The sequence below is a fragment of the Penicillium griseofulvum genome (genome assembly GCF_001561935.1).
Source record: "Penicillium griseofulvum strain PG3 chromosome Unknown contig_77, whole genome shotgun sequence".
NCBI classification, from domain to species: Eukaryota; Fungi; Ascomycota; class Eurotiomycetes; order Eurotiales; family Aspergillaceae; genus Penicillium; species Penicillium griseofulvum.
The window spans coordinates 583,284-608,433 of NW_024467426.1; the positions used below are offsets into that span (position 1 = coordinate 583,284).

At 45.1% G+C, this 25,150-nt stretch overlaps 7 protein-coding genes across 7 annotated transcripts; 3 read left to right on the plus strand and 4 right to left on the minus strand.

Annotated features, from left to right (window-relative positions):
• Positions 1-206: 206 nt before the first annotated feature.
• Positions 207-707, plus strand: PGRI_081270 (uncharacterized protein; the record flags this gene model as incomplete). Its single annotated transcript, XM_040795841.1, has 3 exons — positions 207-493; positions 547-620; positions 679-707. The coding sequence occupies 3 exons, from the start codon at positions 207-209 to the stop codon at positions 705-707; spliced, it is 390 nt and encodes a 129-aa protein (XP_040651406.1).
• A 779-nt stretch (positions 708-1,486) lies between these two features.
• On the minus strand, positions 1,487-3,237 carry PGRI_081280 (uncharacterized protein; the record flags this gene model as incomplete). Its single annotated transcript, XM_040795842.1, has 6 exons — positions 1,487-1,960; positions 2,010-2,153; positions 2,215-2,586; positions 2,636-2,790; positions 2,842-3,117; positions 3,204-3,237. The coding sequence occupies 6 exons, from the start codon at positions 3,235-3,237 to the stop codon at positions 1,487-1,489; spliced, it is 1,455 nt and encodes a 484-aa protein (XP_040651407.1).
• A 618-nt stretch (positions 3,238-3,855) lies between these two features.
• PGRI_081290 (nucleic acid/nucleotide deaminase domain-containing protein) lies at positions 3,856-5,406 on the plus strand (the record flags this gene model as incomplete). Its single annotated transcript, XM_040795843.1, has 2 exons — positions 3,856-4,369; positions 4,412-5,406. 2 exons carry the CDS (start codon positions 3,856-3,858, stop codon positions 5,404-5,406), a joined length of 1,509 nt encoding a protein of 502 aa, XP_040651408.1.
• Positions 5,407-8,286: 2,880 nt separating this feature from the next.
• Positions 8,287-8,826, minus strand: PGRI_081300 (gamma-glutamylcyclotransferase family protein; the record flags this gene model as incomplete). Its single annotated transcript, XM_040795844.1, has 1 exon — positions 8,287-8,826. The coding sequence occupies one exon, from the start codon at positions 8,824-8,826 to the stop codon at positions 8,287-8,289; it is 540 nt and encodes a 179-aa protein (XP_040651409.1).
• A 1,976-nt stretch (positions 8,827-10,802) lies between these two features.
• On the plus strand, positions 10,803-11,666 carry PGRI_081310 (SDR family oxidoreductase; the record flags this gene model as incomplete). The annotated part of the gene is made up of 1 exon (XM_040795845.1): positions 10,803-11,666. One exon carries the CDS (start codon positions 10,803-10,805, stop codon positions 11,664-11,666), a length of 864 nt encoding a protein of 287 aa, XP_040651410.1.
• An 8,221-nt stretch (positions 11,667-19,887) lies between these two features.
• On the minus strand, positions 19,888-21,548 carry PGRI_081320 (Heterokaryon incompatibility; the record flags this gene model as incomplete). Its single annotated transcript, XM_040795846.1, has 3 exons — positions 19,888-19,947; positions 20,187-20,817; positions 20,872-21,548. 3 exons carry the CDS (start codon positions 21,546-21,548, stop codon positions 19,888-19,890), a joined length of 1,368 nt encoding a protein of 455 aa, XP_040651411.1.
• Positions 21,549-23,527: 1,979 nt separating this feature from the next.
• PGRI_081330 (Transcription factor) lies at positions 23,528-25,087 on the minus strand (the record flags this gene model as incomplete). Its single annotated transcript, XM_040795847.1, has 1 exon — positions 23,528-25,087. The coding sequence occupies one exon, from the start codon at positions 25,085-25,087 to the stop codon at positions 23,528-23,530; it is 1,560 nt and encodes a 519-aa protein (XP_040651412.1).
• Between the last annotated feature and the right edge of the window lie 63 nt (positions 25,088-25,150).

Below are 25,150 nucleotides of genomic sequence, written 5' to 3' on the forward strand. Positions count from 1 at the left end.
TTAGACAAGGTCTTATGGCCAGAGCTATCATTAGGCCACAGGCCTTGCCACTACGTCTTGTCTATAAAGCGAGTGAAGATTCATCTGAGTTCAATTTGTGAAGACGGCAACAGTCTCAATATCTGCTATCTTCAAAATATTCACATCGGCTACCTTTCTACCTTGTTTATCTAATTTCAAGCTCTATTGTCAAATTCTCCTTCGATATGAAGTCGCCATTCTATGTTCTTGCTGTGCTTCTTCCCCTAGCTACTGATTTGGCCCTTGCAACACCGGTTGCGGATTCGAACTCTGATTCCCTCGTGGAGAGATACAGAGGTGATGGCAAGGGCTACAAAGATCACCATGAACACGATAATCACGATGGATACGGTGACAATAATGTTTGTGAGGTCAAGTACCCTTACCCCTACTACAAGTATCCTTGCAACTCGAGCCCCACCAACGGCACGTCTCTTCTGGGTGCTACCTTCACCTCGTACTGCAAGTATCAGTAAGTTTGATATGACAGCCGATCTGTGTTAAAGTTTACTAATGAACTAATAGGAATGGTGATTCTGGAACCTGGTACAGTGCGCCAAAAGGCTGGGTTAAAGAAGACGATAAGCCTCGAAGGTGCGGTATGTATTTTCGTGTTGTGGATTTAGATATTAAGTGATGAGTCTAATTAATTATTAGCGGGTGCATCAAACCCATGCCCTGTGTGAGCTCACCTTTGCGAGCTCCGTTCGCAATGAGGGATAACGGGGGGAATCTCGTTGGCGATGATCAAAACGTTTGCTGCTATGCTTTTTGTCTTTTCACTCGACATCACCTTTCTTCTCGCCTTTTTGTTTCGTTTCTTCACACTTGTTGCATGTGCTACTCCTAAAATAAGAAAAATATCAGAAAACCCCTGATTACTTCAGGTAAACGAAGTCCAATCAGTAAATCAATTTAGGACCTTCAGTACATAACAATCAATAATCTACGTTCATGCGTAAGGTCTTCAATGGCACTCATGGCCCAAAAATACGGTTCTGAGGGACTCATGTCCGTAGGGAGCATCTAAGTCCCCGAGTATGAGGGAGCGAAGAGTTAGTCAGCATAGCCAACCTTCAGGGCTTATCGTATGTATGGCTCTTGAGACGCCCATAATGACGTTGATGCTAGATGCTGGGCAAGTAATGCCGGAAAGTACCCTCACTTGGTCTTCGGCACTACCGCCACACCTAAGGGCGCTTACAACAGTTAGACCTTACCATGTTTTCGCTCCCGCTTTCGCTCCCGCTTTCGCTCTCGCTCCCGACCCTAGACTTAGCCGCCATTGCTGCAGCTACCAGTCCGAAACCTTCATGAAGGAGTGTGCTCGTTTATAGTGCTAAAGTGGTTGCGTAGCTTTCTTGAAAACTTTTGATTGATTCGGGGAAAAGAAGGAGGGAGAGCAAAAGAAGCTATCTGCTAGCAGTGTGACCAACAGGGTCACAGCAGGTGATCACAACAGTGTTCACTGAGCCAAAACGCTCTTCCCACCATCCTTCGTCAGCCTGTCTCTAACCTTGATTACCATGTACCCCGAGCCTAAGGTCCGTAGCGCCTGCGAGCCTTCTGAAGCACCACCCGAAATAGCACTCGGAGAAAATAATAAGGCCTCCCCCACTCGAAGATGAACAATTTGATGAAACAATGCGAACTTTTTAGAAATCCTAGGGTTTTCCGAATGGTCATCGTCATAGTCCGGCCCCTCCCGATCTAATTGTACGCCCAAAGCGGCCGCGGCCACGTGTGCCTGTAGTGCGCGCACCCATGCAGGTGATGAAAATCTGTGAACAATAGTGACCGAGCACAGACTGAGAAGGTCACTAGAAATTGTTGGCTCCTGTGTCGAAATAAGGATACGGGCCCCGAGGTGGCGCTGTAACCGAACAGTAGAGAGAAGGGTATCCGTGAAACCTCGAGCTTCGATCGAATCTTTCATATACTAGGATTTATCAGCAGCGATCATGGCCAAGTACGTGTGGACTGCAGACCTTATGAGCCTCATCAAGGGCCACTATCCTGCCAACTTTCGTGTCCTGCTCCATGAAGATTCCAAAACAGATGTTGAAAAGGGAGCAAGCAGTATCGGAAGAGATGCATGGACAGGAGAGGTCAACAATTGTCAATTGTGAGGCCTATACTGCTTATTAGACACGCAAGGTAACTTGGGAATATAATGCGGTGCCAGTATATTACCTTCGGTGTCCAGTTGGAGCCTGCCTCTCGGAAGCTTGCCTTCTTTTTATTTGCTTGTTTATTCGTGGGCGTCTGCTTTGGGGGCATGAAACTCTCAAGCGTATCTAGTCGTTGCATCAAAGGTTCAAGTTGTCCTTGAAGAAGACCAGAACCTAGTATTCTTTTCTTGAAGTTCCAGTAGTCGAACTGGGATCCCGTATTCTGCTGTAAAATGCGCATTTCTCGCAATATCCGCTGAACAGTATGCATATACAGCGGAATGGGCCCTTGGCCTTGACCCACTGCCATAAGATCCAGCATACGTTTAGTGTTCAAGTCAGCTTCATCTATCTGCAAAGGCTCAACCTTGATGTTGAATCCTGAATAGGTTTGCTGCAGGTCAATTAGAAAGATGAACAAGACCGGAGTAACTTTATCTTACCCGTATAGTGCGGATATTGGTCGGAGCACAGAGTACCCGAACTTTGATATTCGAGTGGGATGCGAGGAATGCGGCCTCACAGGGTGAACCGCCATCGTCGCAGATGAAAGTATCATAGTGGAAGACTACAGCTGTCAAAGGATGTAAAAGTCTGCCTGCCGCAGAGGTTATCAAGCAGCCTTCTAGTATGCAAGATAGAGTATGACTTTTTCCAGAGCCCTGGGAGCCACAAATGAAAGTGCTCGATGGTGAGGAAACGTTGAAAAAAAGCCTTGGGTCGTGCTTGATGAGTTCACTCTCGGTACTTGTGTCACGGGATGTCTCGATCTTCTTGATGCCTCCAAGCAGACCATACTGTGATGGAGCTAGTTTGGGTTGCCTCAGTACAGACCCTGGGAAGACGGGGGCGAGAGAGGCTTTTTCACTCTCATCATTGAAGTCGTCAAGTTTCAATAAGCCCAAATGATATGCCAGTTTTTGATCTACAAGCATATACTTTAGTCCTGGTAAGGTAAAGCGAGAGAAGGAATTCGTGGCAGTTCGGCAAGATGAACGTATAGGGACATACCCATTTTATTTTCGTTGCACATTGACGCAGACATTTTCAAACTGTATTGTGTAGAGACAGTACAATGATTCCTGATTTTGATCCTGACGTATACACTGGGGTCGTGGGCTCTTCGCCTTTCTATTTATATTGGCTAGGTGGGTGTCGCATATTTGCAGGCATCGCGACTCGTTTACTACCGCCAAGACCCCACAATCATCCACCGGTAACGGCCAATGCAGTGAGGGAGGTGATCAGCAAACCTGCACGAGTCGAGATGTTGTCGTACATTTGTCCAAGGAGTTGCACCAATACCAAGAAGCCAAACTAGCGAGTAGATTCTCCTAGTGCGTCTACGAGCAAATTATTCTCTCATAGGTGGCCTCATACATAGGTGGCCTCATACATAGGTGGCCTCATACATAGGTGGCCTCATACATAGGTGGCCTCCTGCATTGATGGCCTCCTGCATTGATGGCCTCCTGCATTGATGGCCTCCTGCATGGATGGCCTCCCGCATTGATGGCCTCCCGCATTTTTGTCTGTTTTGATTCGTTTCCGTCAAGACTGCCACGCGTAATACCAGTGCGATCCTTTGTTAATAATTATATGAAAGTGATTTCACCTCCTCTATGCGGGTTACATACAACACTCTACGATCGAAATCATCAATATGAATGAGAAACCTGAGTTGGAGATAGCCCCCATTGGTGTTGTCATCCCAAGACTTGATCCCTACCGACGACTATTAGCCAGATTCTACGAGCCTTTGTTTCTTTTGAAGGCACTTGGTCAAACTCGAGGTGAACATACACCCGAGCCCACGAACTCCGATGCTCGTATGGAAACAAGACGTAGGTTCTTGCGGAACCTTGCTTATGTGTGTGATTTTGAGAAAGGAGGGGACTCCTGCACTGCGATAGGCTTGGAAAACTGTCAAACTGGCTACTGTTTTTGGGTTGCTTCAAATAAGAAATCGGACAAAATAATTACGTTCCTGAACAAAGCTCTTGGTGTCTTGCGCGGCGCGAACAGCCTGCCAACCTCAGATCTGGCAGCCACAGAGTCAGATTTGACTCAGCTTTGCACGGATTTTGCGACTCGTCGCATCACATTAGAGCATAAAAATTTCCAGAGGGAGGCAGCAAGGTGCATTTCAAGACTGCAGGAAAAGACCTCAGGGACCGGTAAGCATGGCCATTCCATATTATATCACCTAATATCTCCAGCTGAAGAACCTCTAGCCGAGCAAATCATCGACTGGCTACGAATGGCAATGAATTTTGTTGACCGAATTGAACTTTGCAAATTTGCTTATGACCACCGCGCCTCGGTCTATGTTGGCAAGCTTATGACTGAAGCCTTGCAAGAAGAGAGCATATCAGGCCCTGCAGGCATGCGGTCATGTTTTGCATTGGCTCGGCATCATATATTGAGGCTGGCTCATCACATACGGGCGCCGAAAGAGCTTGTCGCCGACTCCTGCCATTTGGAACATCTATTGGAAGCTTATAACGTTCGTGGTGCCGATTCATTGCCAAGTGTGCCATCACCAGTGCGCGACTCCCATACAAACCTTCGCGGGATCCTGAATCGCATGTACCGCACGGACGGAGAGGAAAAGAAAGCAGTCGAGGACGGTCTCCTCTATTTGAATAGAGTTTCATTTTCCAATATCTTCAAGCATTTTATGGAGCAATACACGCTTCCTGGCACTCTGGTCCATGCTGAAGTTCAAATCTTGGAGCACTTCTACAGAAGAAAACTTTCTTTTGTGGACGGCGATAAATTTGTTGCTTGCAGTAAACCTGCTTGCCTGTGCTGTGAGCTGTACTTCAGGCATCATCCAGCGCGCATGGTGGTCCCTTCATCGCACTTTAAAGTCTGGACAAGATGGAGTCCTCCACTCGTGAAGGAATTTACCAAGCATAGCACGGCGGCTCGAGAGCAAAAACAAATTATGAGCAAGATAACCCAAGCTGTTCGTGACCAGATCACTGACCAAGTCTTGCGGCGCACACAGGCGAGTCAATGGCACCCAGACTCTAGAACTTGTGTCACTGAAATTCGGCCATCAGATAGTTTCAATCTATTTGAGGTGCAAGGCAAGATCTGCAAGAATCGGGAGTTTGTTGCAGATATTCTGGATACCACCGAGGGTGAGAGCGAGGAGCTAGTTGAAGATATTGATTCAGACGATGGCGGCGTATCTATCAAGGTGTAGTTCGTGCCAAAATACATCGTGGGGGGATATGAAACAGATTTTGATGGAAGTTTAAGCAGAAGGCGAGGGAAATAAAAGGACAGTTGGTTTGGCGTGGCTGTGATTGGGATTGGGGGAAGCGTCAGGCGGCGGAAGTGAAACATTCAACGATCCCGAGGTCTATCTAGGTACTTATGTGATGATTCACAGCATGTTCATCTAGCGGCGCTGTGTAGAAAGTAAGACCAGTAGAAAGAAGCTGAGCAGCTCGAGCTATAGATCATAGAGAGCAAGACAAAGTTAGACGTAGACTGTCTACATACGCTAACATGCGATTGCTCCTCAAGCTAGGATGGGGAAACTGAGAGGTTGATATTGATGCGTTGACGTGTAAGTAGCATATAAGATTTTCGTACTCTACTACAGGCTCTACTCCAAGGTCCAGCTTGCCAATGTAGTCTTTGGGCTATATAATCTCCACGAGATCTATCCGGAAAAGGCTTATCGTAATCATTCCGCTAAGTAGTACAACTAAGTGGGCAAGGGTAGCAGCTATGATAGCGAGGTTGAAATATACACGGCAACTAGTCAGGACAATCACAATCACATTTAAGTTTGCTCATTCTACCGCATGTTTCTTCCTGCAGTGTCGTTGAAGATTATCCTTTCGTGTATATTGGCGATCACACATCTGACAAGAAAACCGCCCTTTCGCTTTCCAGCGTCGTCTAGCCCATAATATGTGGGTATGCTCGACGTGTCGGCGCATATCCCCTTGCTCTGGTGCAGTGTAATGGCATACGGGACACTTGACCGGTTTCCAATGCCGTCGCAAGTGTTTTCTGAAATAAATTAGATGCGCCAGTCCATACTGGTTCTGGAAGTCTTACCGAAAAAGCCCTTTCTGCTGGAACCCCTTCCGATTGCGACACCCCTCCCACTTACAGTGATACAGTCCGTCTAACGAGATATCCATCACACCGATTGAAGGCATTTCTGCTTCTTCAAATCGCCATTCCAATTTTGAACCTCTCTTAGAAGACCCTAAGTCTTGCTTGGTGTTTGTAGCCAATGAGCTCAGGGCCTCTGAAGCGGTAATTGGAAAGTCGCACAATTCGCCTACATCCACCGGGATTAAGTTCGACCCAGCACTCTATAGAGGCTGGTTAGATTCGAAAAAATCGCGATCGTAAATAGGCTCAACGTCCATTGTGTAGGAATTGGTATGCTCGTCGAAGCTCAAACTTTCATTTTGGGTTTCGAAAGATTCAGGCAACCGGAAGATACTGTCGAGGAGTGCTGTATCCTGTGCCATTTCAAAGGCCAAAGGATTATCCATCGTAGAAGTTTCAGGGATAAAACGAAGACCTGGATCTACTCCCAGCGACGTCCAGTCCCCCGTCTCGCTTTGACCAAAGAAACGGGGCTCCATAGTCGACCAGCTTGAATAGAGGCAATGTAGAATTTGGACGGATACGACCGAATATATACGAAATATCCTCTATATCATTCTATGATACGATACGACGACGAGAAATGAACGAAGAGCCATGTACAGCTCAGTCACCTGCCAAGACACCTCTTTGTTGTTCACCGCTAGTTGTCGCTCTGTTGTTGCTTGACGACGCAGTTGGCCAAACCAATATCCTGCCAGCTTATGGGCCCGTCAGATGGAGCCATAGCTGTATCTACAGGTTTAGTATTGGTTAATGTCATCCATCCAAATGCAAATGCATCTTATATTATATTAGGTCCCATTAACAACGTGCTTGAGCCACACAGTTCTCTGTATATGGGAATGTGATTTGGAAATGCAACAGATCATATTTTCTTCCGTAAAACTTCTATTTTCGTCGAGCGCCAGTATACTTTAAATAGCTGCCTATATGATACAAGCTCTTTGAGCGTAAGAGAACTTGTACTATCGAAGGGTAATTTTTAGAAATCTTCCACCATGCTGAATTTACCTTAACTCGGGGAGGGTTGACATCTTGTTAGAAGTCGAACGGTTCTCATATGCGACCAGTGCCATGCGGGAGGCCATTGCTCATGTAGGAGACTGATTTTCATGCAGGAGGCTGTTGTTCGCGCAGGAGGTTGCTGTCCATGCAGGAGGCTGTTCTCCATGCAGGAGGCTATTACGCCATGTCTCTAAGAATGCTAAGACTGTTAAAGATTTCTAGAGGAGTAGCGATGGTTACGGTGAGGTGCAATAATTACAACACGTGCGGGAATCCGTGTACCTAGTTACCTACGTTCTTCTTACAGGAGTATAAGCCGCCAACCATTCGGTCGGTCAAAAAGTAGGCTAGCTCTGACAATAATATCTTAATTTTCTTTGAGTAGCCCTAGATATTCTCTTCATAACATAAAGTTCTATTCCAAGATACAGGAAATTCTAAAGAAGTCAGTGGGAGCTCTCCAATTGTGCACAAGAAGGCTAAACCGTATAGTGGTAAATCAAGAGGTATTCGATTTCGCCAATAGTAAGTTGAATGGCATGCTCCATGGGAGAAGGAGATTTTGCTGGTTTGTCATAAGCCTTCGATATGATTCTGAGTGTCATTCCTCGCAGGTGCAAATCTACAAATGTAGACTTGCGGATGCTGGGGTGTTTACTTTGTAGATGAGTATTTCGTGGCCAGATGGCAAATGAGGAATTGGGGTGGGGGAAACAAAGACAAAGAACTTCCACTTACAGCACAAACAAGACTAAACAGCTATGAGGCGTTACAGTATGGAAAGCCTGGCTGTGCATGTGCAGTAATCTCGTCCAAGTTTCATTTCCCTTTAAATACTTCACATTGGTTTATGTATTTTTATAACTATCTCCAAGTGTTCCTTTTTGAGAAATGTAACTATATTATCGAGGAATGTAGCAAATACGAGATATTCTAACGATCATACCAATTTCCCACCCGTTTGATGCAGCCATAGTTTACGATCAAATCGTTGTTCTAACAAGGCCTTTGCATCCCCTGCATACACGAATGTCTTTCCTGATACTTGGATGGGTTCTTCATCAAAATAGATCAAGCAGTGTGCCTCCGTATAAGCATTCGTCTCATAATATGCAAGCTTCTGGGCTTCTTCCTTTGTCTGTGCAAGGTACGCATATCCATCAACCTCCTGTCCTGATTCTCCATCTATCAGAGCAGGGTAATCGCCCCACTTTGCAAGCGTGTATCCGAGGACTTTGGCTTTCCGCATTACTGGCTCCTCTGACAGATCGATGATTCGTTGAAGGGTTGCTGGAGCTGTCAATGTTCCATAGAAAAAATAATATACCGGGTATTTAGGGGTAATCTCGCAATGGTCATCTTGGGTGTTGGTGAGATTGTCGGGTGCAGACCGCATGACCTCGTAAGGCGTCAACCCCTTAGCCCGCATCGACATATTTGGAGAACCTACGACTTCTTGTCCCTGAGGCTGCTGAGACATGCTAAAACGAGAATCAAGAACCTTGAATAGGCTTTAAGACACGAGCAAGTACTGGAACTTGTAAAACAGGAAAACACCTCGTCGTGATGAGGAGAATCTGTTGGCTTGCAGATCGAGATACAAAGCGCCGGACTCAGAAAGAAGATGTGAAGATGAAAGTGAGCGCGTGGTTTTGAGGATCTTAAACTTAAATAGTTTGATGGGGTCGAGCAGGTAGACAACTTTGAAAATGTGGAATTTCTTCGGTACTGTCAGCCTATATGGGAGCCTACCTGGGCAGTGCCCTGCCTATTGATTACGTTATCATACACGCTCCCCGGGGCCTGATATTAAAGTCGGAATTAATTCGTTCGGTTGTTCTGACAGTGTATGATTATTAGTACGCTTAATAGAATAATGATTTCCTAGAAATAGTAGGTTCTTTTGTATTTGATGTTGCCAGCACTTCTTTATTGAACGATTCTTAGAATTACTACGCCGTAGGGTTTGTATCGAAAATATATATATTCCAAAAATAGCTAGACCGAGCGTGCCTAATCTAATTGAGAGCAAGGCAGGTTGAGTGTCTAACTATAAAAGAAATTAATAGTGAGATTTACCATGCAATTGACTCTTCGCTAACTGTTTGTATCTCAAAATTTTCCAGCTCTTAGGTATATTGCAATGCGATCAAGGGAAATAAAACGTCTATGATAATTGAAACCTCCCATGTTTAATAAGAATGCGTCAAGTGGTCTGCAAGTGGTTGATCTGTCCGCTTGAGTCGTATTCTACCCTATCGTGATAAAGTATATTCCATCCCCTTAGCTTCACCGTTGAGAGTGAACTAGGAATCTTTGTTCATGACCTGGAGGTGGTGGACCTCCTCGTCAATGTTGTCGCCGTCTGAAAATTCGTGCCTTGGTCTGGAAGGCCGTGTCGACTATAGCTTTCTGCTTGAGATGGTGGGGTTTGAGGAATTCCCTGCTGCATTAATGCTGAGCTGCTAACACAGATGATGAAATAATAAAGATGGATGTTTAGTGATGGAAGGGGGGTGTGAAGGTTTGTGAGGTGACTGCAATGCTGAGTTGGAGGAAGTGAGAGATAAATAAGGTATACGACTGTCATACGAACCGTAGTTTATGCTCTGGATACCTCAATCATGGTGACTTAACACCTTTGACGACCTTCTCTCAGCTAGGTTATGTCGTGACGGGTAAAAGGTGAGAGCAATTTAAAGAGGAAAAGAGGCGGTTTTAGTCGTCATTGAGACTCGCTCAACACGCCTCGAGCACTGCTATTTTCTCTTCTGCGGCCCCCGCATCTGCTTCCTTGACCCATTGAGCCTGCTCCCTTGTTTCACCTTGCCATATAATCAAATACTCCTTTCTCGGGGTAGGGTACCTTCCAAGATGTCGCATCGACCGATCTCCTCTTCGTGAAGTTCATGATATGTGATAAATAGAAGAGAAAAGAGAAAGTAAGGAAGAGCCACTACCTTGGTTTATAGAAATGAAAGTGCTGCAATAAGTGGCTTTTACTCAATAATAGCCATGTGTGAATGGATTTGCTGTTTTCCACATGTGGTGAAAACGCGTTTTCCTTCGTAGCAACTGTTTATTTTCATATCTGGGACTCTTGAACATAACCTGGATTCACAGTTCTTTAGGAGGATTTGCGTCAATATGATATCCAAAAAGACCACTGAAAAGACTACCAAAAAGACATCACAGGGCCGCTGGGTATTCTTGTATTTTCATTTAGTCAATATCTCAATTGTCTATGATTTACACAGGCTGGTTGACTACTAGTAAAAAGCCAAGTGTTGTTAGTTTTCTCTACAAAGTACGCGGGGTCGATATAAACAAAGCAGAGTGCTCCTGCACGCGGGTCTGGCTTACTCAGAAATACGCGACTCCGTACTTAAAAGCGAGCATTCGTTGATTACACAGTTTCCTACCAACACATTTAATAAGTTACTTGTCTCTAATTTAATGTCTCGCATTTGGCTCATCACCGGCGCTTCCTCTGGCTTTGGCCTCGAACTTACCCGCGTTGCTGCCCGCCAAGGGGATCTTGTTCTTGCTGCCTCACGAGACCCCGAAAGTCTCAATTCACTGGTCTCATCAGACAAGGTGATACCGGTGTACCTCAACCACAACAAGCCGCTTTCTGAGATTCAGGCCGACATCAAAGACATCCTTGCAATCCACGGCACTGTCGACATTGTTGTCAACAATGCTGCATATATCCAGACCGGTATGCTGGAGGAGGTTTCCCCCGAAGACACTTTACGTCAGTTCCAGGCCAACACGCTTGGTCCCTTAAATCTCTACCGCGCAGTTCTCCCACATCTCCGTGAGAAAGGTAGTGGTACCTTGATCACTATTGGCTCCATGGCTGCCTGGTACCCCATGCCTGGCTGCAACCTGTACAATGCCTCCAAGGCAGCCTTGCGCTGGTTAGCTTTAGGATTAGCTGATGAGATTTCTCATTTTGGAATCAACCACTGCTTGGTCGAACCAGGCTTTTTCCGAACCCAATTATTAAACCCAGACGCCAATATCTCTGGTACGAGCGAGAGCACCCGGCTGCCTGCATATAGTGAACTCAACAGTACCACTGATGCAAAATTTGCTGCATTCAATGGTGCTCAGCTTGATGATCCGGTGAAGGGAGCTCAAATCATCTATGATGTGGTTACCTCTTCCGGGGTTGCATCTGGGATGAAGTTACCGGAGTTGCTTCCTTTGGGAAGCGATGCCAGCGAGGAGGTATCTAAGTCTGCATCCAGAACATTGGCAGCTGTGGAGGAGCTCAGAGCCATAAGCGCGCTGAGCGACATTCCCAGAGAGTAAGGAATTAAGAGTAGATGAAAATTTCCTCGTTCCTGTATGTCACACTTGTGGAAAACAAACATGTACGTGCAAATGAACATTCTTTTGTATACAGCCGTGATAGTGGACCTAGTCTAGAACGCCATTTACCTGATATTGGATGAACGGGCTTCCCTTTTTAGCCTAAGTATATACTACATACAAATATGAAGTTTATGATAGTAGAAATACAAACCCTATTTCATCCCTACTGAAGCTATTTCAGGATTATCTCATGTAATTCCTTCCATTTTATTGGTTCCCTAACTATCAAAGCAAGAATAGTCGGCCACATAAGCGGCCTTGTGATGTCTTTTCGGTAATCTCTTCAGTGGTCTTCTCAGATACCATTCTGTGTAAATGTCTTGCCAGTTCTTTAAGCCTACTGAAAGGGATGGCTTAATTTGTGAAGGTATTTTTCTATGTACAACATTTGACTAAAGGATTAGGTGAATGTTTCTAGGTCATCTGCGGCAAGGAGCCATTGGAGTAAAACTAGACAAGAGCGAAAGAGGCACACTCCAGCAGCCGGTCCTCGACAACGAAACCTGGCCACTTGGTGGATTTGGTAAGTACCAGAAGTCCTCACTAAAATATGATTGAGAAAGTTGATGCATAACCTCCCTGTATCGCTGGTCCTTGAGATAGGAAAGGTTTCTTGACAACAATTCTCCCAACGACTGAGGCGACGCATTCTCAAAAGACACCCTTGAACTGCCTGTGCAATCCTTTGGGTCAAGTGTCACAGCACGATTTTCACGGCAATGGACTTTCCATCGAGGGTCATCTGACGTCAAACCATGTCCAAGATCAATCAACTTTGTAAGGACCAGGGCTAAATAAGAACCATATTCACAGACTTCAATGCGGAAATCTGTATTGCATTGGTTACAAGTACGATCGGAATAGGGATGTTTCTCTCCGTCGAGATGGGCAAACAAAACGGCATATAGCTCTGGGGTTATTTATCCAGTACATGTTCACAGCCTCTTCTCATTCTAGTAACCCACGGGCGTCTGGAAGTATGTTACAAATCCCAAACCGGGAAAATACCTTCATATACTACCTAACACTGAAACCTTAGTATTCAGCAAACGTGCGGAAGCCAGTTTGGAGTCATCCCCGCACTGGACTACATACGTCTATAGTATGACAGGGATTCTGTGAGGGCACATGCCGCCTGGATGGCACACAAAACACACTATTTCAATCTGAAAAAATAGGAAGAGGAGAAGAGCCAGAAGGCCAGATTCGAGGAACACCGAAGGGCTGTGGACTCACTAGAGCACAAGGTCAATGACTTCGAGGCCAGGATGGCAGCCATAGAAAGGGTGACTGTCACTCATAGTCATGAGATCACAGCCCTTCAAGTAGTCGTTCTGGAGAATGGAGACTAGGTGATGATATAGTAGACTCGGTGATAGCCCGAGCTCAATAACTGTATAATTTAGCCAATGGGAGGGAGCATTAATCATGGAGCCCAACGATACGAAGCATACTCCTCTCAAAATGGAAATCGGGGATTTGGCCTATGCCAAATTGCACAAAGGCTATAACGTGCCGAGCAAATGACTCCATAAGTTTGGTGGTCAGAGGGTCGGTCTGTTTAATGTCGTCAACATACTGTCAAACGATTACAAACTCGCTCTTCCACCTTCATGGGGTATTCTTCCCCGTTGTCTCCGTCGAGCATCTTTAACCCCATCTTCAATCCGAAGATACTTACGACCGCCAGTTCAGCGTCGACTTGCCCCAGCCGACCGACGCCGCCGATGACGACTAGGGGCGCATGGAAAAGATTGTGGGCTCGCGAGCCCAAGGAAAAGGGAAGCGCCTGCAATATCTTTTACGTCGTCGACACATGGGTCCCACATGGGACGCGTGGAGACTTGCAGCCGAAGTGCAGAATGATTAGCTGTCCCCATCCGATATGGTTGTTTTTGGTCCCCGGTGGTATGGATGGATGCCAGCTGAATGTGTGTAGGTAGACCCTTTACACCACCAGGCTGGTCAGCTAGGTTCGTCCGCGAGCGTCATGCACGAAGCACACAGCGCGCCGTCCTTCCTTTCTCCCTCCCTTCCTCTCTAGAGTTTCGACCAATTCTAATTGACGATATCTCCCTCCCTTCTTCTCGCGAGTTGATCGAGTCTCATTGACGATAAACAACAAGTATATTCTTCACTTTCGCCAGCTTCAACTGGTGCTTATCAACAAATACCACCGCGCACACTTTAGAAGATTTAACTTATCATCATCAACGAACCATACCACGCTTTCTACCCACCCTCGAACAGCATTCTCACGCACACCTTTCTCAACACCCGCCACCAAACTAAGCAAGCACCTATGACCTACGATCTAAGGGCTCTCGCTCACATAAATTACGCTATGCTCGCTGGGGGTCTTTGGCAAGGACCTACTAAAGATCAACCGCTCTACAATCTACCTAGATCGCTTCCTGTCAGATTCAATAGTTAGGAGTTATTGTCTACGACTCCCACCTCAGTATAATGTCACATATGTAACTGTTATGCACTTAGACGTGTCCATAGTACTTAGGACTTTCATTTGTAGTCTATCTATTATGTATTGCTCATCAGTCGGTACCCGCATTCTGTCAAAAGTCTCCACGTGGGCATCCACAATGCCAAGGTTGTACAACAGGGACCGTGCATACACATCGTGCCAAATGAAGCCTAGCGTGTAACCTTAATGATCTATAAATCTTACCACATCTTAACGATCTGTTCAGACATGGTGCGCTTTTACCAGACGTAGCTAGACGGAATCAGAGTTAGGATGCAATTGAAGAGTCTAAGTCAATGTAAGTTAGTGGAAATGATATTCTCTAGTAATGTAAGCCTAGTGTATACACCATCACATTTTGTGTTTACGACTCTACACTTATCTAGGACTACGCCTTATAATAGTGGGTTGAACTTGCCGAGAAAATAGTTGAAGAGGGGAAGTTGAGAAATGGGGGTGACCCTCAGAGACACCCCCATTTAGGAAGGCGCAAACGTCCTTCCTTCGTTCCTTCCTTCCTAACCCTTTGGGTATAAATACCCCCTCCTTCTCCCCTCATCTCTTTTTTCTTTCTTCCTTCTTCAACTCCCCACATCCTCATATCATCCACCAAAGACATTTCATCAAATATTTCATCTACTCTACATCTTCCATCATGTCTTTCATCATCAACTGATGTCTTCCATCATCAGCTTGAGTCTTATCATTTCTTCCATCCTTCTCCATCCATATCTAATGAGAAAGCCTACTCCCGCCATACCGTTGACGTGTTGGCCTTCATTAAATCCGCATTAAATCCGCATTCATCACATGCCTGGTCAGTTTATGCTTTCCACTTCCAAGGTTTCTTTGCTTACATTAATTCTTCAAGCAGCCCAGCCGCATAACAACATATCCATTTAACATGCCTGGCACCTGTCATGTTTATCATCTATCATAAAACTTGTATGTGTTACCTATCCTTTTTATTTGTTTCGTATACTGACTGTTTCAGATGTCCTAACCACATTCTCCTTTTACGTTCTTGCACATTTCACTTGTGAGTTTCGATTGTTTATGCTACCACCTATTTCTATATTCTATGACTTGCTCAGAAGAACATGGAACTAACTGTACCAGATAGGTGTGCTTGAACACGTCCACTCAAACCATCCATGGATGTCCACCCTGACCGTGGCGAGTCTCGGTTCCACAACAATCATGCTTGCAATAACGCCAAAGAAGAAAAAATGAGAAAATGAAAAAATGAGAAAAAGAAAGAAAAAAAAAGAAAGAAAAAAAAATAAATAAATAAAAAAGAAATAAAAAACCCCCAAAAAAAGGAAAAAACCAAAAAACCAAAAAAAAAAAGAAAAAGAAAAAGAAAAAGAAAAAGAAAAAGAAAAGAAAAAGAAAAAGAAAAAGAAAAAGAAAAAGAAAAAGAAAAAGAAAAAGAAAAAACAACAGAGCCTCAAACAATGGCAAGCATCGATATTCTATCAGCCACTCCACTTCAACCATCAACCATCCCCTTCAATCAATCAAACATTCAATCAACCATCCACCATCCACCTCAAACAATCATCCACCTCAAACAATCATCCAACAATCATCCACCTCAAACAATCATCCAACAATCATCCACCTCAAACAATCATCCACCTCAAACAATCATCCACCTCAAACAATCATCCACCTCAAACAATCATCCACCTCAAACAATCATCCACCTCAAACAATCATCAACCTCAAACACTCATCCACCTCAAACAATCATCCACCACAAACAATCATCCACCAATCATCGAACAACCATCCACCCCTCAAACAATCATCCACCTCAAACAATCATCCACCTCAAACAATCATCCACCTCAAACAATCATCCACCTCAAACAATCATCCACCTCAAACAATCATCCACCTCAAACAATCATCGAACAATCATCGAACAATCATCCACCTCAACCTATCGTTCCTTCGAACAACCGTACACTCCAAATAACGATCCACTTCAATTCAATCAACCACTCCCAGTCTGACCGTGGCGGGCTTCGGCTTCAGGACAATCGGCAGACTGGACGAACAACCCAATCCATCCCAACCAACCATTCCAGTCTGACCGTGGCGGGCTTCGGCTTCAGGACAATCGGCAGACTGGTTGAGCAACCTTCTCGAACACCCTCCTCGAACACCCTCCTCGAACACCCTCCTCGAACACCTTCCTCGAACACCTTCCTCGAACACCTTCCTCGAACACCTTCCTCGAACACCTTCCTCGAACACCTTCCTCGAACACCTTCCTCGAACACCTTCCTCGAACAACAACCCGATCCGATCCAACCAACAACTCCCAGTCTGACCGTGGCGGGCTACGGCCTCAGGACAATCGGCAGGCTGGATGAACAACCGCTTCAATTATCCCCTCAGTCAACTCACTTCAATCAACCCACCCCAAAAGTCCAATCCAATTCAAACAACCACTCCCAGTCTAACCGTGGCGGGCTTCTGCTTCAGGACAATCGGCAAGCTAGTCACTCATCACTTCAATCAACCTCCTTAATCAATCCATTCGAATCATCTGCATCGCTTTAGGATTGGAAGAGGGGAAATGCAATGTGGCTAGTCTCATCATGTACTATTTTATTGTTACGATAGCCTTGCTCAATTGATAACATTGCATACCGCAGCCCATTGTGTAGCAGATGCAGTCTTTCCTGTAGGCGTAAGTCAGAGCTGAAATGAATTAGGAACACATTGATGCAAGAGGAACCTTGAAGCCTTGAGAAACGATGTATCTTATCTAATATTAGATAAAGCCACGTCTTTGCAGGGATTGTTATATGAATCAAGTGACCACGGATCTGTAGGACTAAAACATCTGGTTCTATGAACCTTGGCATTTTTACGATATCATAATGACCCCTTCACATTGTAGATAATTTCAACTTCTGTGTCCCAATTCCAGATCACAATTCCGTTGATTTTAATCGAATTCGCCCCATGGACAGAGAAGCGTTGGACAGCTTGCAGTCATCGAATTTGGAGTACGACAACTCCGATTCATCTTTATACTGCATCTCGTGTGAATGGTGCATTAGCACTGATTACCATCCCTGGATGGCAAGCTATCAAGCGTGTTAGTTTACAACCAATGAGACATGAAACCATTTCTCCGACTTACCGCTGATAGTGTATTTAACCCCGAACGGAGCCCAGCTGTCGGATGTTGCTGTAACCGACTTTACCTACCTCGAAGCAGAGTACTTTGATACTAAGAAGCTTGGCACCTGGTGGGCTATGGCTAAAAGCAAGCCAGCTAACGCTTTCTTGGTTCATTCGTGTTGTTGGCCCGTCTTGATCAAGCATTTTCCCAATGAAGAGGCTAATCTCGACAGACTTTTCGAAGTCTGTAAGGATAGACCCTCTTCTAGAAGGGCACGATACTGGGGTGAGCCTCTTATTTCCAGTGTCGTGGTATTTATTGGGACTAATCTGAAAGTATACACCTAGGTAATGACCACAACCGAATACGTGAATACCCATGGTATCCACTCCAGCGACCTATCATCCGGGGAATTGGAGACGCGACGAAACAGCTCTCAAAAATTCAACGTTTGGAGATAAGCTCTGGCAATAACACTCTGATGAGTGACTGCTTTAGCTTACTAGCGATAGAGATGCGAATTGAAATCGCGTCCTACCTTTCTACTGTCGATTTTCTCGCTCTTCGATCTGCATCCCGGGCTATGGCACTTGTCTTTTCGCTTCAATCGTTCTGGAAAACGAGATTCCTTGTAAATGGAGACCGCGGATTTCTAGCCTATTCAGCGGATTATCGAAGCCGCCAACGTAAGAACTGGAGATCGATGTACCGCTGTACGTCGAAGATTCGTCAGCCATATCTCGATCTCTGGGCCTTACGTCGGCATTGGATGAATAATCGTTGGCTAGCAGACAGGTGCTCAATGATAAAAGCCTTGGTTCAAACTAGGGTTCAAAATGATTTGCTTGGTGAGGTACCCTGGAAGGAGGTAGCTGCCGCTAAGGTTCGTTGCGACAGGAATTACAGACAGGGAAAAGATGAGAATCTGTGCAAACGATGCTGGGAAGCACACACTCTCGTGACACAAGCCGTTTCATTACAAAATCCCATCATTGGCTTGGCTGTGTTTATCTTAGATGAACCAACAAAGCTAAAGACAAAAACTTACCTCACGGGATTTGATCTAATAAATGCAAAGGTGGGGACCCCGAACGCCACAATTGGGTATCGGATACCAGGAAAGCAAGTCATAATTGATCTCTATAACAAGCAACTGCGAGGATTCACAGCTGTGGCGGATGATGGTGGAATACGCGCTATACGGCCTACCTTCAACAGCAACATCGTTCCAAGTTGGGTCGGCGACCCAGGATACGGCGAAATGCCTATTACGGAAGTCATTCTCAGGGAAGAGATCAAAGCCATTTCGGCAAAGTTCGATGTAAGTCATTTTATAACCTTTGAAGGAGCTACATATTATATAACTAGAGGCTAACTCAATTTAGCATTGCAAGATGATTAGTCTATCTATAGCATAGATAGACTACCTAGCCCTGTCTTAATGGGATATGTTGAGATGAACAACTACACCAAGGTTACCTGCGATCTGAATTATCTTCCAGAGGTTGTTTGCTTTCTTTACATTGCTAGTCCTATTTAAGATCTCTGCTGACCAGCCTACTGGTTGCGTCCCTCATTGACTATTGAAACAATAAGGTTCTGAATTGTCCAGCTTACATCCCAGTCATCCCATTGATACTATTGATAGTAATTCCAATTCAGCACCGCATTGTCCAATTAATCGAGGAATAGACAAAATATAAATATATTGGATGTGCAAAATTGAACATGATAATATTTTGTTCTAATCTCTTGAACCCTTGTACATCAGCTTCATTGGGAATAACGCTACAGCAACGCTGCAATTCCAATCATCCTAACACGCTGGCCGTGTCGAAATTGAGAATGTCCCAGGCTATATCTACGGTGTGGCTATCTTCGGAAATTATCCTAATGGATATTACTAACTTTTGAGTCCCAATACAGTATGCAGAAAATGGCTTGATCAAGCTTTACATTCAAAAAGTTTCTCCAGGATGCCGAGAAGATCGCGTAGACCACCTTTGGTCTCAAATTCTCTCGTTTTATTGGCCCATAAGTGGAAATTATGGTGTCGAGAGGGAACCATACACATCTGAGACTGCATTGTCCCGGGCGAATCTAGTACTGACCAACATCCATATGGCTAAGATCAGTAAATGCCTTTTTATTGAATGCAAGAGACCCGAAACCACCAAAAGCGCCACAATTATTGAGTCACGTTGGGAGGAAGCTCTTGACCAGTTGCAGCGACATATGCGCAATTGGACTGATCGCGATATATCCAGACCTTTGGAATCATTAGCATTGGACTTCAAATCAGGTTTTATATTATGCCTGCATTTAGCGATGTACTCGGTAACTACGACCAAGTAGTACGTACATTGTCTATCAAAGAAGATGTTGCGCAGATTCATGACATGCTGGAAGAGATTCGTATGCTTCTGACTCTTATGTAGAGTATAGATTATGTATGTATACAGGGTATGTATACAGGAAACTTTCAAGAAGCTATCGAACGGGCTAGTGGAGACCTAGTTAGCCTAGTTATTTTAATTCTTCATTAAAACCATCTTCGCCATCTCAATGACAGGAACTTGATTCTCATCCAGCTATAGGGGTTTAAGGTAGTGCGATTGTATCAATCATGTAAGTATAGATAATATTTCAAGTCATTTATTTAGTCGATGCACCAAGACTGCGTGATGGGCCTTCCCCTACCTGACACTGCCCATATGACTCTGTCTGGTCCCACCAGAGGTATGCCTTCAAACTCCTTCGTACTTCCAGGGTCAGGATACAAATCATCCAGAGTTACATTTCTAGCTATGATTGAGGGTACTGTGTGTACCTCATCCAGGGCTGTGGCTATTTTCTTCCCGTAAAGGACACCTTCGCTTTCATACAAGATTGCTGCCAATATGCCAACACGCTTTCGCACTCCATGTTGAGGACCTGGAACCGTCATGGATATGAACGCTAATTTTGTTGTGCCATAAGCTGATAGCGGCTGGATGGCGGGAATTTTTCGAGGCTCGTCGGTGATATAGCAAGACTTAAGCTGAAGTAGCTGCTGATCGGAAAAGGTAGAATGAAAAGAGTGATGAACTCGCTTATCGTCGATCAGCCAAAGCGCTGTTCCCAGATAGGTTTTGTATACGTTGAAGACCAAACCACTTTGCTGGAATTTAAGACCCTTTGGAGTAATATGAGCGAAAGGAACGCCGATAGTTGATTTGACAGGCACATAGCGACCTTCGTGGTTGAAATTTGAAGATGAACGTGAGATTAAAAGTGACTTTGGTGCCCACCTCAAGCCATTTTCGCTCATCCTATCACCATTGTGCAGCAAGATATCACTTGGGACATCGCCAAGCATTCCCCAGAAGGCTTGCATTCGCAATTTTGGAGGATACTCTAAAACTCGCTGCATATCTAAACCCATAAGGGTCGCTAGACATAAAGCCTCATCTTCTGCAACGCTGGTAGCCCTGTGCTTACAGGCTGAAATGATGTGACGAAGAGAGTCAACTGACCCTGTGGCGTTTCGCCCGAAATGACGAAGACTCCGATACTTGATGGTCAAAGTATTCCTAAGCGTCAAATCGATAAAGATATTGCGGTCTTTGAGAAACTCTTGAAAAAGATCATCGATATCCACAGCACTGTCCTGGAATTGAAAAATGAGCTTCTTAGCTATAGCTCCTTCTTGGTATGTCCAGAGACGTCGGTTCCAATTTGAATGAAAGATCCGCATTAGGATCTCACTTGGGGAAAGATCTGATATATGGCATGAGGTCAGCCAATAGTCGAGGACTAAGACCGCAGTTGCACCTTCGTAAACTTCACGCATTCTCTGCAAAGCAGCCCTCTGAGCGTTATCGGAATCTGCGGAGTCTGGAGGAATACAGAGAGTATCTATCCAGATCAGTTCAATTTCTGGGGTGATAAGATTGGAAGATCGTGCGAGATCCCGTAAGCGATTGAATTGGCATTCAGGAAGAGAATTACGTTGCAGGTTCCCGAGACCGTCAGACCAAACATGGGAGATCGCGACATATGGCATGCTTGCTTGCAGCGGCTTGATTGATAGGGTCTTTTTGCCCTGAGTTGGTGTTTCAATACAGATGAGAGGAATCTGGTCGCAAAGTAGAATTTTTGCTAGGGTGCTCAGCTCAACTTCCAATTCGCGACGGCCAAGACACATATCCATGTGCTGTGTCTTATATGTTTTCTGGGACAAATTTCGATATCGGCAGTATATCTGCGTGCAGGAATCCGATAATAGTAACTCTTGGCTTTCATTATGCTGATCAATCCTTCCATGGTTTCCACTAGAACCGGGTCGATCCAAATTCATCATAAAAATGGCACCCGAAGTCGTGAGGTCGTCAAGAAAAAAAGGCATATCAGAAGGACACCAGCCAGCCTTTCTGAAAAGGGACCGTAACAGATATTCCGGGAGCATGGGGGGTCTGAGGAGAGGTTCACCGTCGCGACTGGCTTGCTCATCATAATCCAAACACCGTACTGCCAACTCATAGAGTAGAGATATTGAAAGCGTAATATTAGCACCTTGTGGATTTGGAGGTGATTCATTTTTGATGAATTCTAGGAGGCGTTCTGATCGAATAAGTGCGTTTTTGTTTGCTCTTTTCCGCTTCCAGGTTTCACCGAGGCAGTATTGAACCTCGCCACACACTTCAATTGCGCGTACCATCTGGTGAGTGAGATTTTTCTGAGACAAAAAACTCTTTATGAAACTTTTCAGTGAGTTCGTTCTGACAAACAAATGTCCACGATTTTCCTTGTCGTTTATAATCACAATCAGATCAGATATATCAGATATTCCAAAGATAATAAACCCAAACCCATAGTAAAGCCATCTTTGAAGAAAGGCTGTCAGCGCAGGCGTAGGATGCTGGAACAAATCTTGCCATTCTGCAACTGGCCTGGAACCCCATCCTTAACGCTCAGGGTAGGTATCGTAATCACCGCCATCATATGGGACGAAAGACAAAGCTGGTACGTCAAGAGGTGGACCGACTGGGGCTCGAGGGAGTATGAGATGATCCATTGTCTGTCTCTTCAACTCCCAATATAAGAGAGATGACGATGCGATGAGAACATAAATGTTTCCAGAATTGCGCTCAATTACTTGTTATATATTGAGGAGGGAAACGCTCAAGGCTGTGTGGCTATGTGCAGATGCCAAGAGATATGGGTTCAAGTAGCATAGCCTTCATAAGCAACGTGATAATCGAGTAAATAAATTCCCTGAAATCTCACCCTATTAGTCTAACTGGGTTAACATAATACCATAGTCGATAAAGCCCTATGGGTCTTCATGCCCAAAAAGCTTTGATATGTCAGGTCCTTCGGAAGTGTGCATATTCAAACACCAGCCTTCAGACATCAACGGGAGAAATGCCTTAACCACTACCTTTGGCATGTACAAACGGCTCCATGCATATGCTGTCCATTCGGTCGGAAATTATTTCAAGTGGTGATTATCTCCTCTCTAAACTGTTGCATTTCCAGACTAGGGAAGCCCTCTCCTTTTTTCAACTTGCGTATTTTCACCCGGGTGCCGGGGTTAATAGTCTAGATTCAAATTTGCTGGCCTCTGGACATCTTGTAGGCGCTGCGGACTGTCCATGCATAAGCCGCGGATTTAGGGGCGCGTAGATTAGTGCCGATGCTATTTCGGGCTTTTACCACCCAACGAATGATGTCTTACCAGGTAGATTCGTATACTAAGTTTATTCAAGCCCTTGTTCTTAGATGATATTAATTTTCTATATAATTTATTATGAATGACACTCTCACCTCTGAGTGGGTTCCCGAGCCCGATGGGCGGGGTACATGGAATGTTTTATCCACTTGCATTCTCACTATCATTCTCTGCTGTTGGACATCTATATCTCCAAACCTGCCTGCTCAAACGGATGGTGCATTCTAAAAATGAAGATACAAATTCGACCTTGCCTATATGGCGCTACTCGGATCTGAATTCTTATTGATGGTAGCTCTGGGCCAAATCAAAGCTGATTGCCAAGTTCGCCGACTAGTGGGTCTCCATCGGCTAAAGGGATAAAAGGATTTTACCTGTTAGATTCCGTGAATCATTTACGAATTTAATTAAATCATATGATAGTCTAGACATATTTTCCATGAAAAACAAGGGTTGAATCATACTGGAAGCCTAGGCGGCGTTGACAGAGACGAAACAAGCCCCTCACTGGACTCTGTAGAGGCTGCTTCAACCTCACGGGTAATAGCTCGTATGTTCCCCAAGGAAGAGGCTGCTATACTCCATATCCTTCCCATCGAATTGAGAACACCGATGTTCAGTGCTAGATATGAGTAATGCTTTCCGATGGAATTCTCGATATGCGCAGATAAGACGGTAACCTGCACTGTAGAGCTCAGAACAAGAGTACATGCAAAGAACGGTGAATGGCCAGTCACAGATGTAGAAAGAGAGGCAAGCTTGGATAGTTCGACAGCAGCGTTCACGACCTTTGCTGTGTGTATTTGTGGACTTGGCGAGGGAGAACCGACGGGCGGGGGTCTCGAACAAAATATTTCCCGGGTTTTTGGAAGATATGAAATCAAGAAGGACTTGGGAAAATGAAGATAGATAGAGGCACAATGCATGATCATCGCGGCTTGGAAGTCAACCTGGTTTACATTGCCATTAAATTGGAGAATGGTGCTTTTGTCGCTAGGCCATCTGTGAAACCAAGCCGATATCATAGAGTCCAGCATTTCAATAGATTCTTCACAGGCATATGTTTCGCATGCGATGACACACTTTCGAAGAATGAGGGTTCCTTCAACACGATAAGCGAGGGACGACATGTGGCTATCGTCAGAGAATGCGCGATGACCGAGGTCTTTCGCAGATACAGAAGAAATGCCAGAGTGACCATCTTCAAACTTGGCATCGTCAGATGGAAGGGATACATCAGGCGTCTCCATATTGAATTGTAAAGTACCGCCGAGTTGCACAGCAGCCAAGAGGGTGTCCACGACGAAGATCTCCCATAATGTCCGCCTCATGCTCTCCGCGCGAGCGGGGCTCTGCATTTCGGTAGTATCAGAAATCTCTCGACAATGGAGGCCGAGTAAGAAGCTGCATTGAATAGCCAAGCCAATGCATTGTTTTGCGCCATCGGGTGCTTTGCGACCATGAAACATGATGCTTAGAAAAAGATACGCTTGGGCTTTTTCCAAGGATAGATCAGCGTTGACGACACCCGTCCATAATTCAGTCGAAAATTGAGGAATTTGACCAGGCGAAAGATAATGGAGCCCTATGAATTCGATAATGTTCACCAGATATTGAGGAGGAGAAGACGCAGTCCAGATATCAAATGGTGGTAGTATTGGGTGTGCAGGGTGGAAGTATTCATAAAAGGCCTTTATCAGACGAATTCTCATCTCTGGTGCGGCTTTTAGAGGCTCTGGCAAGTAGGATGCTGAAAGATCGCCTGAACCCACGGTAGGTATTGCTTCGTCCAAGAACGTGGGATCATCAATATTCGAAGCGCAACATGCATCGAGGATAGCATATTCATTTGGCTGGCCTCTACGCCCGCGACGGGAGGGAACATAGTAGCAAAACAGTGATGCAGTTTGGCATCGACTACATCCCCCAGGGTTACCGTCACATTTGAGATGTTTGTCTCGGCAGTTGACACATGCTACAGAGGCAGCTGCACTTGTGCTTGTCTCGGAAGCATCCATTGATTCAAATTGAGGTTCCAGATCAGAAGCGAAAGAAGTCTGAAAGTTCACGGAGAATCCCCG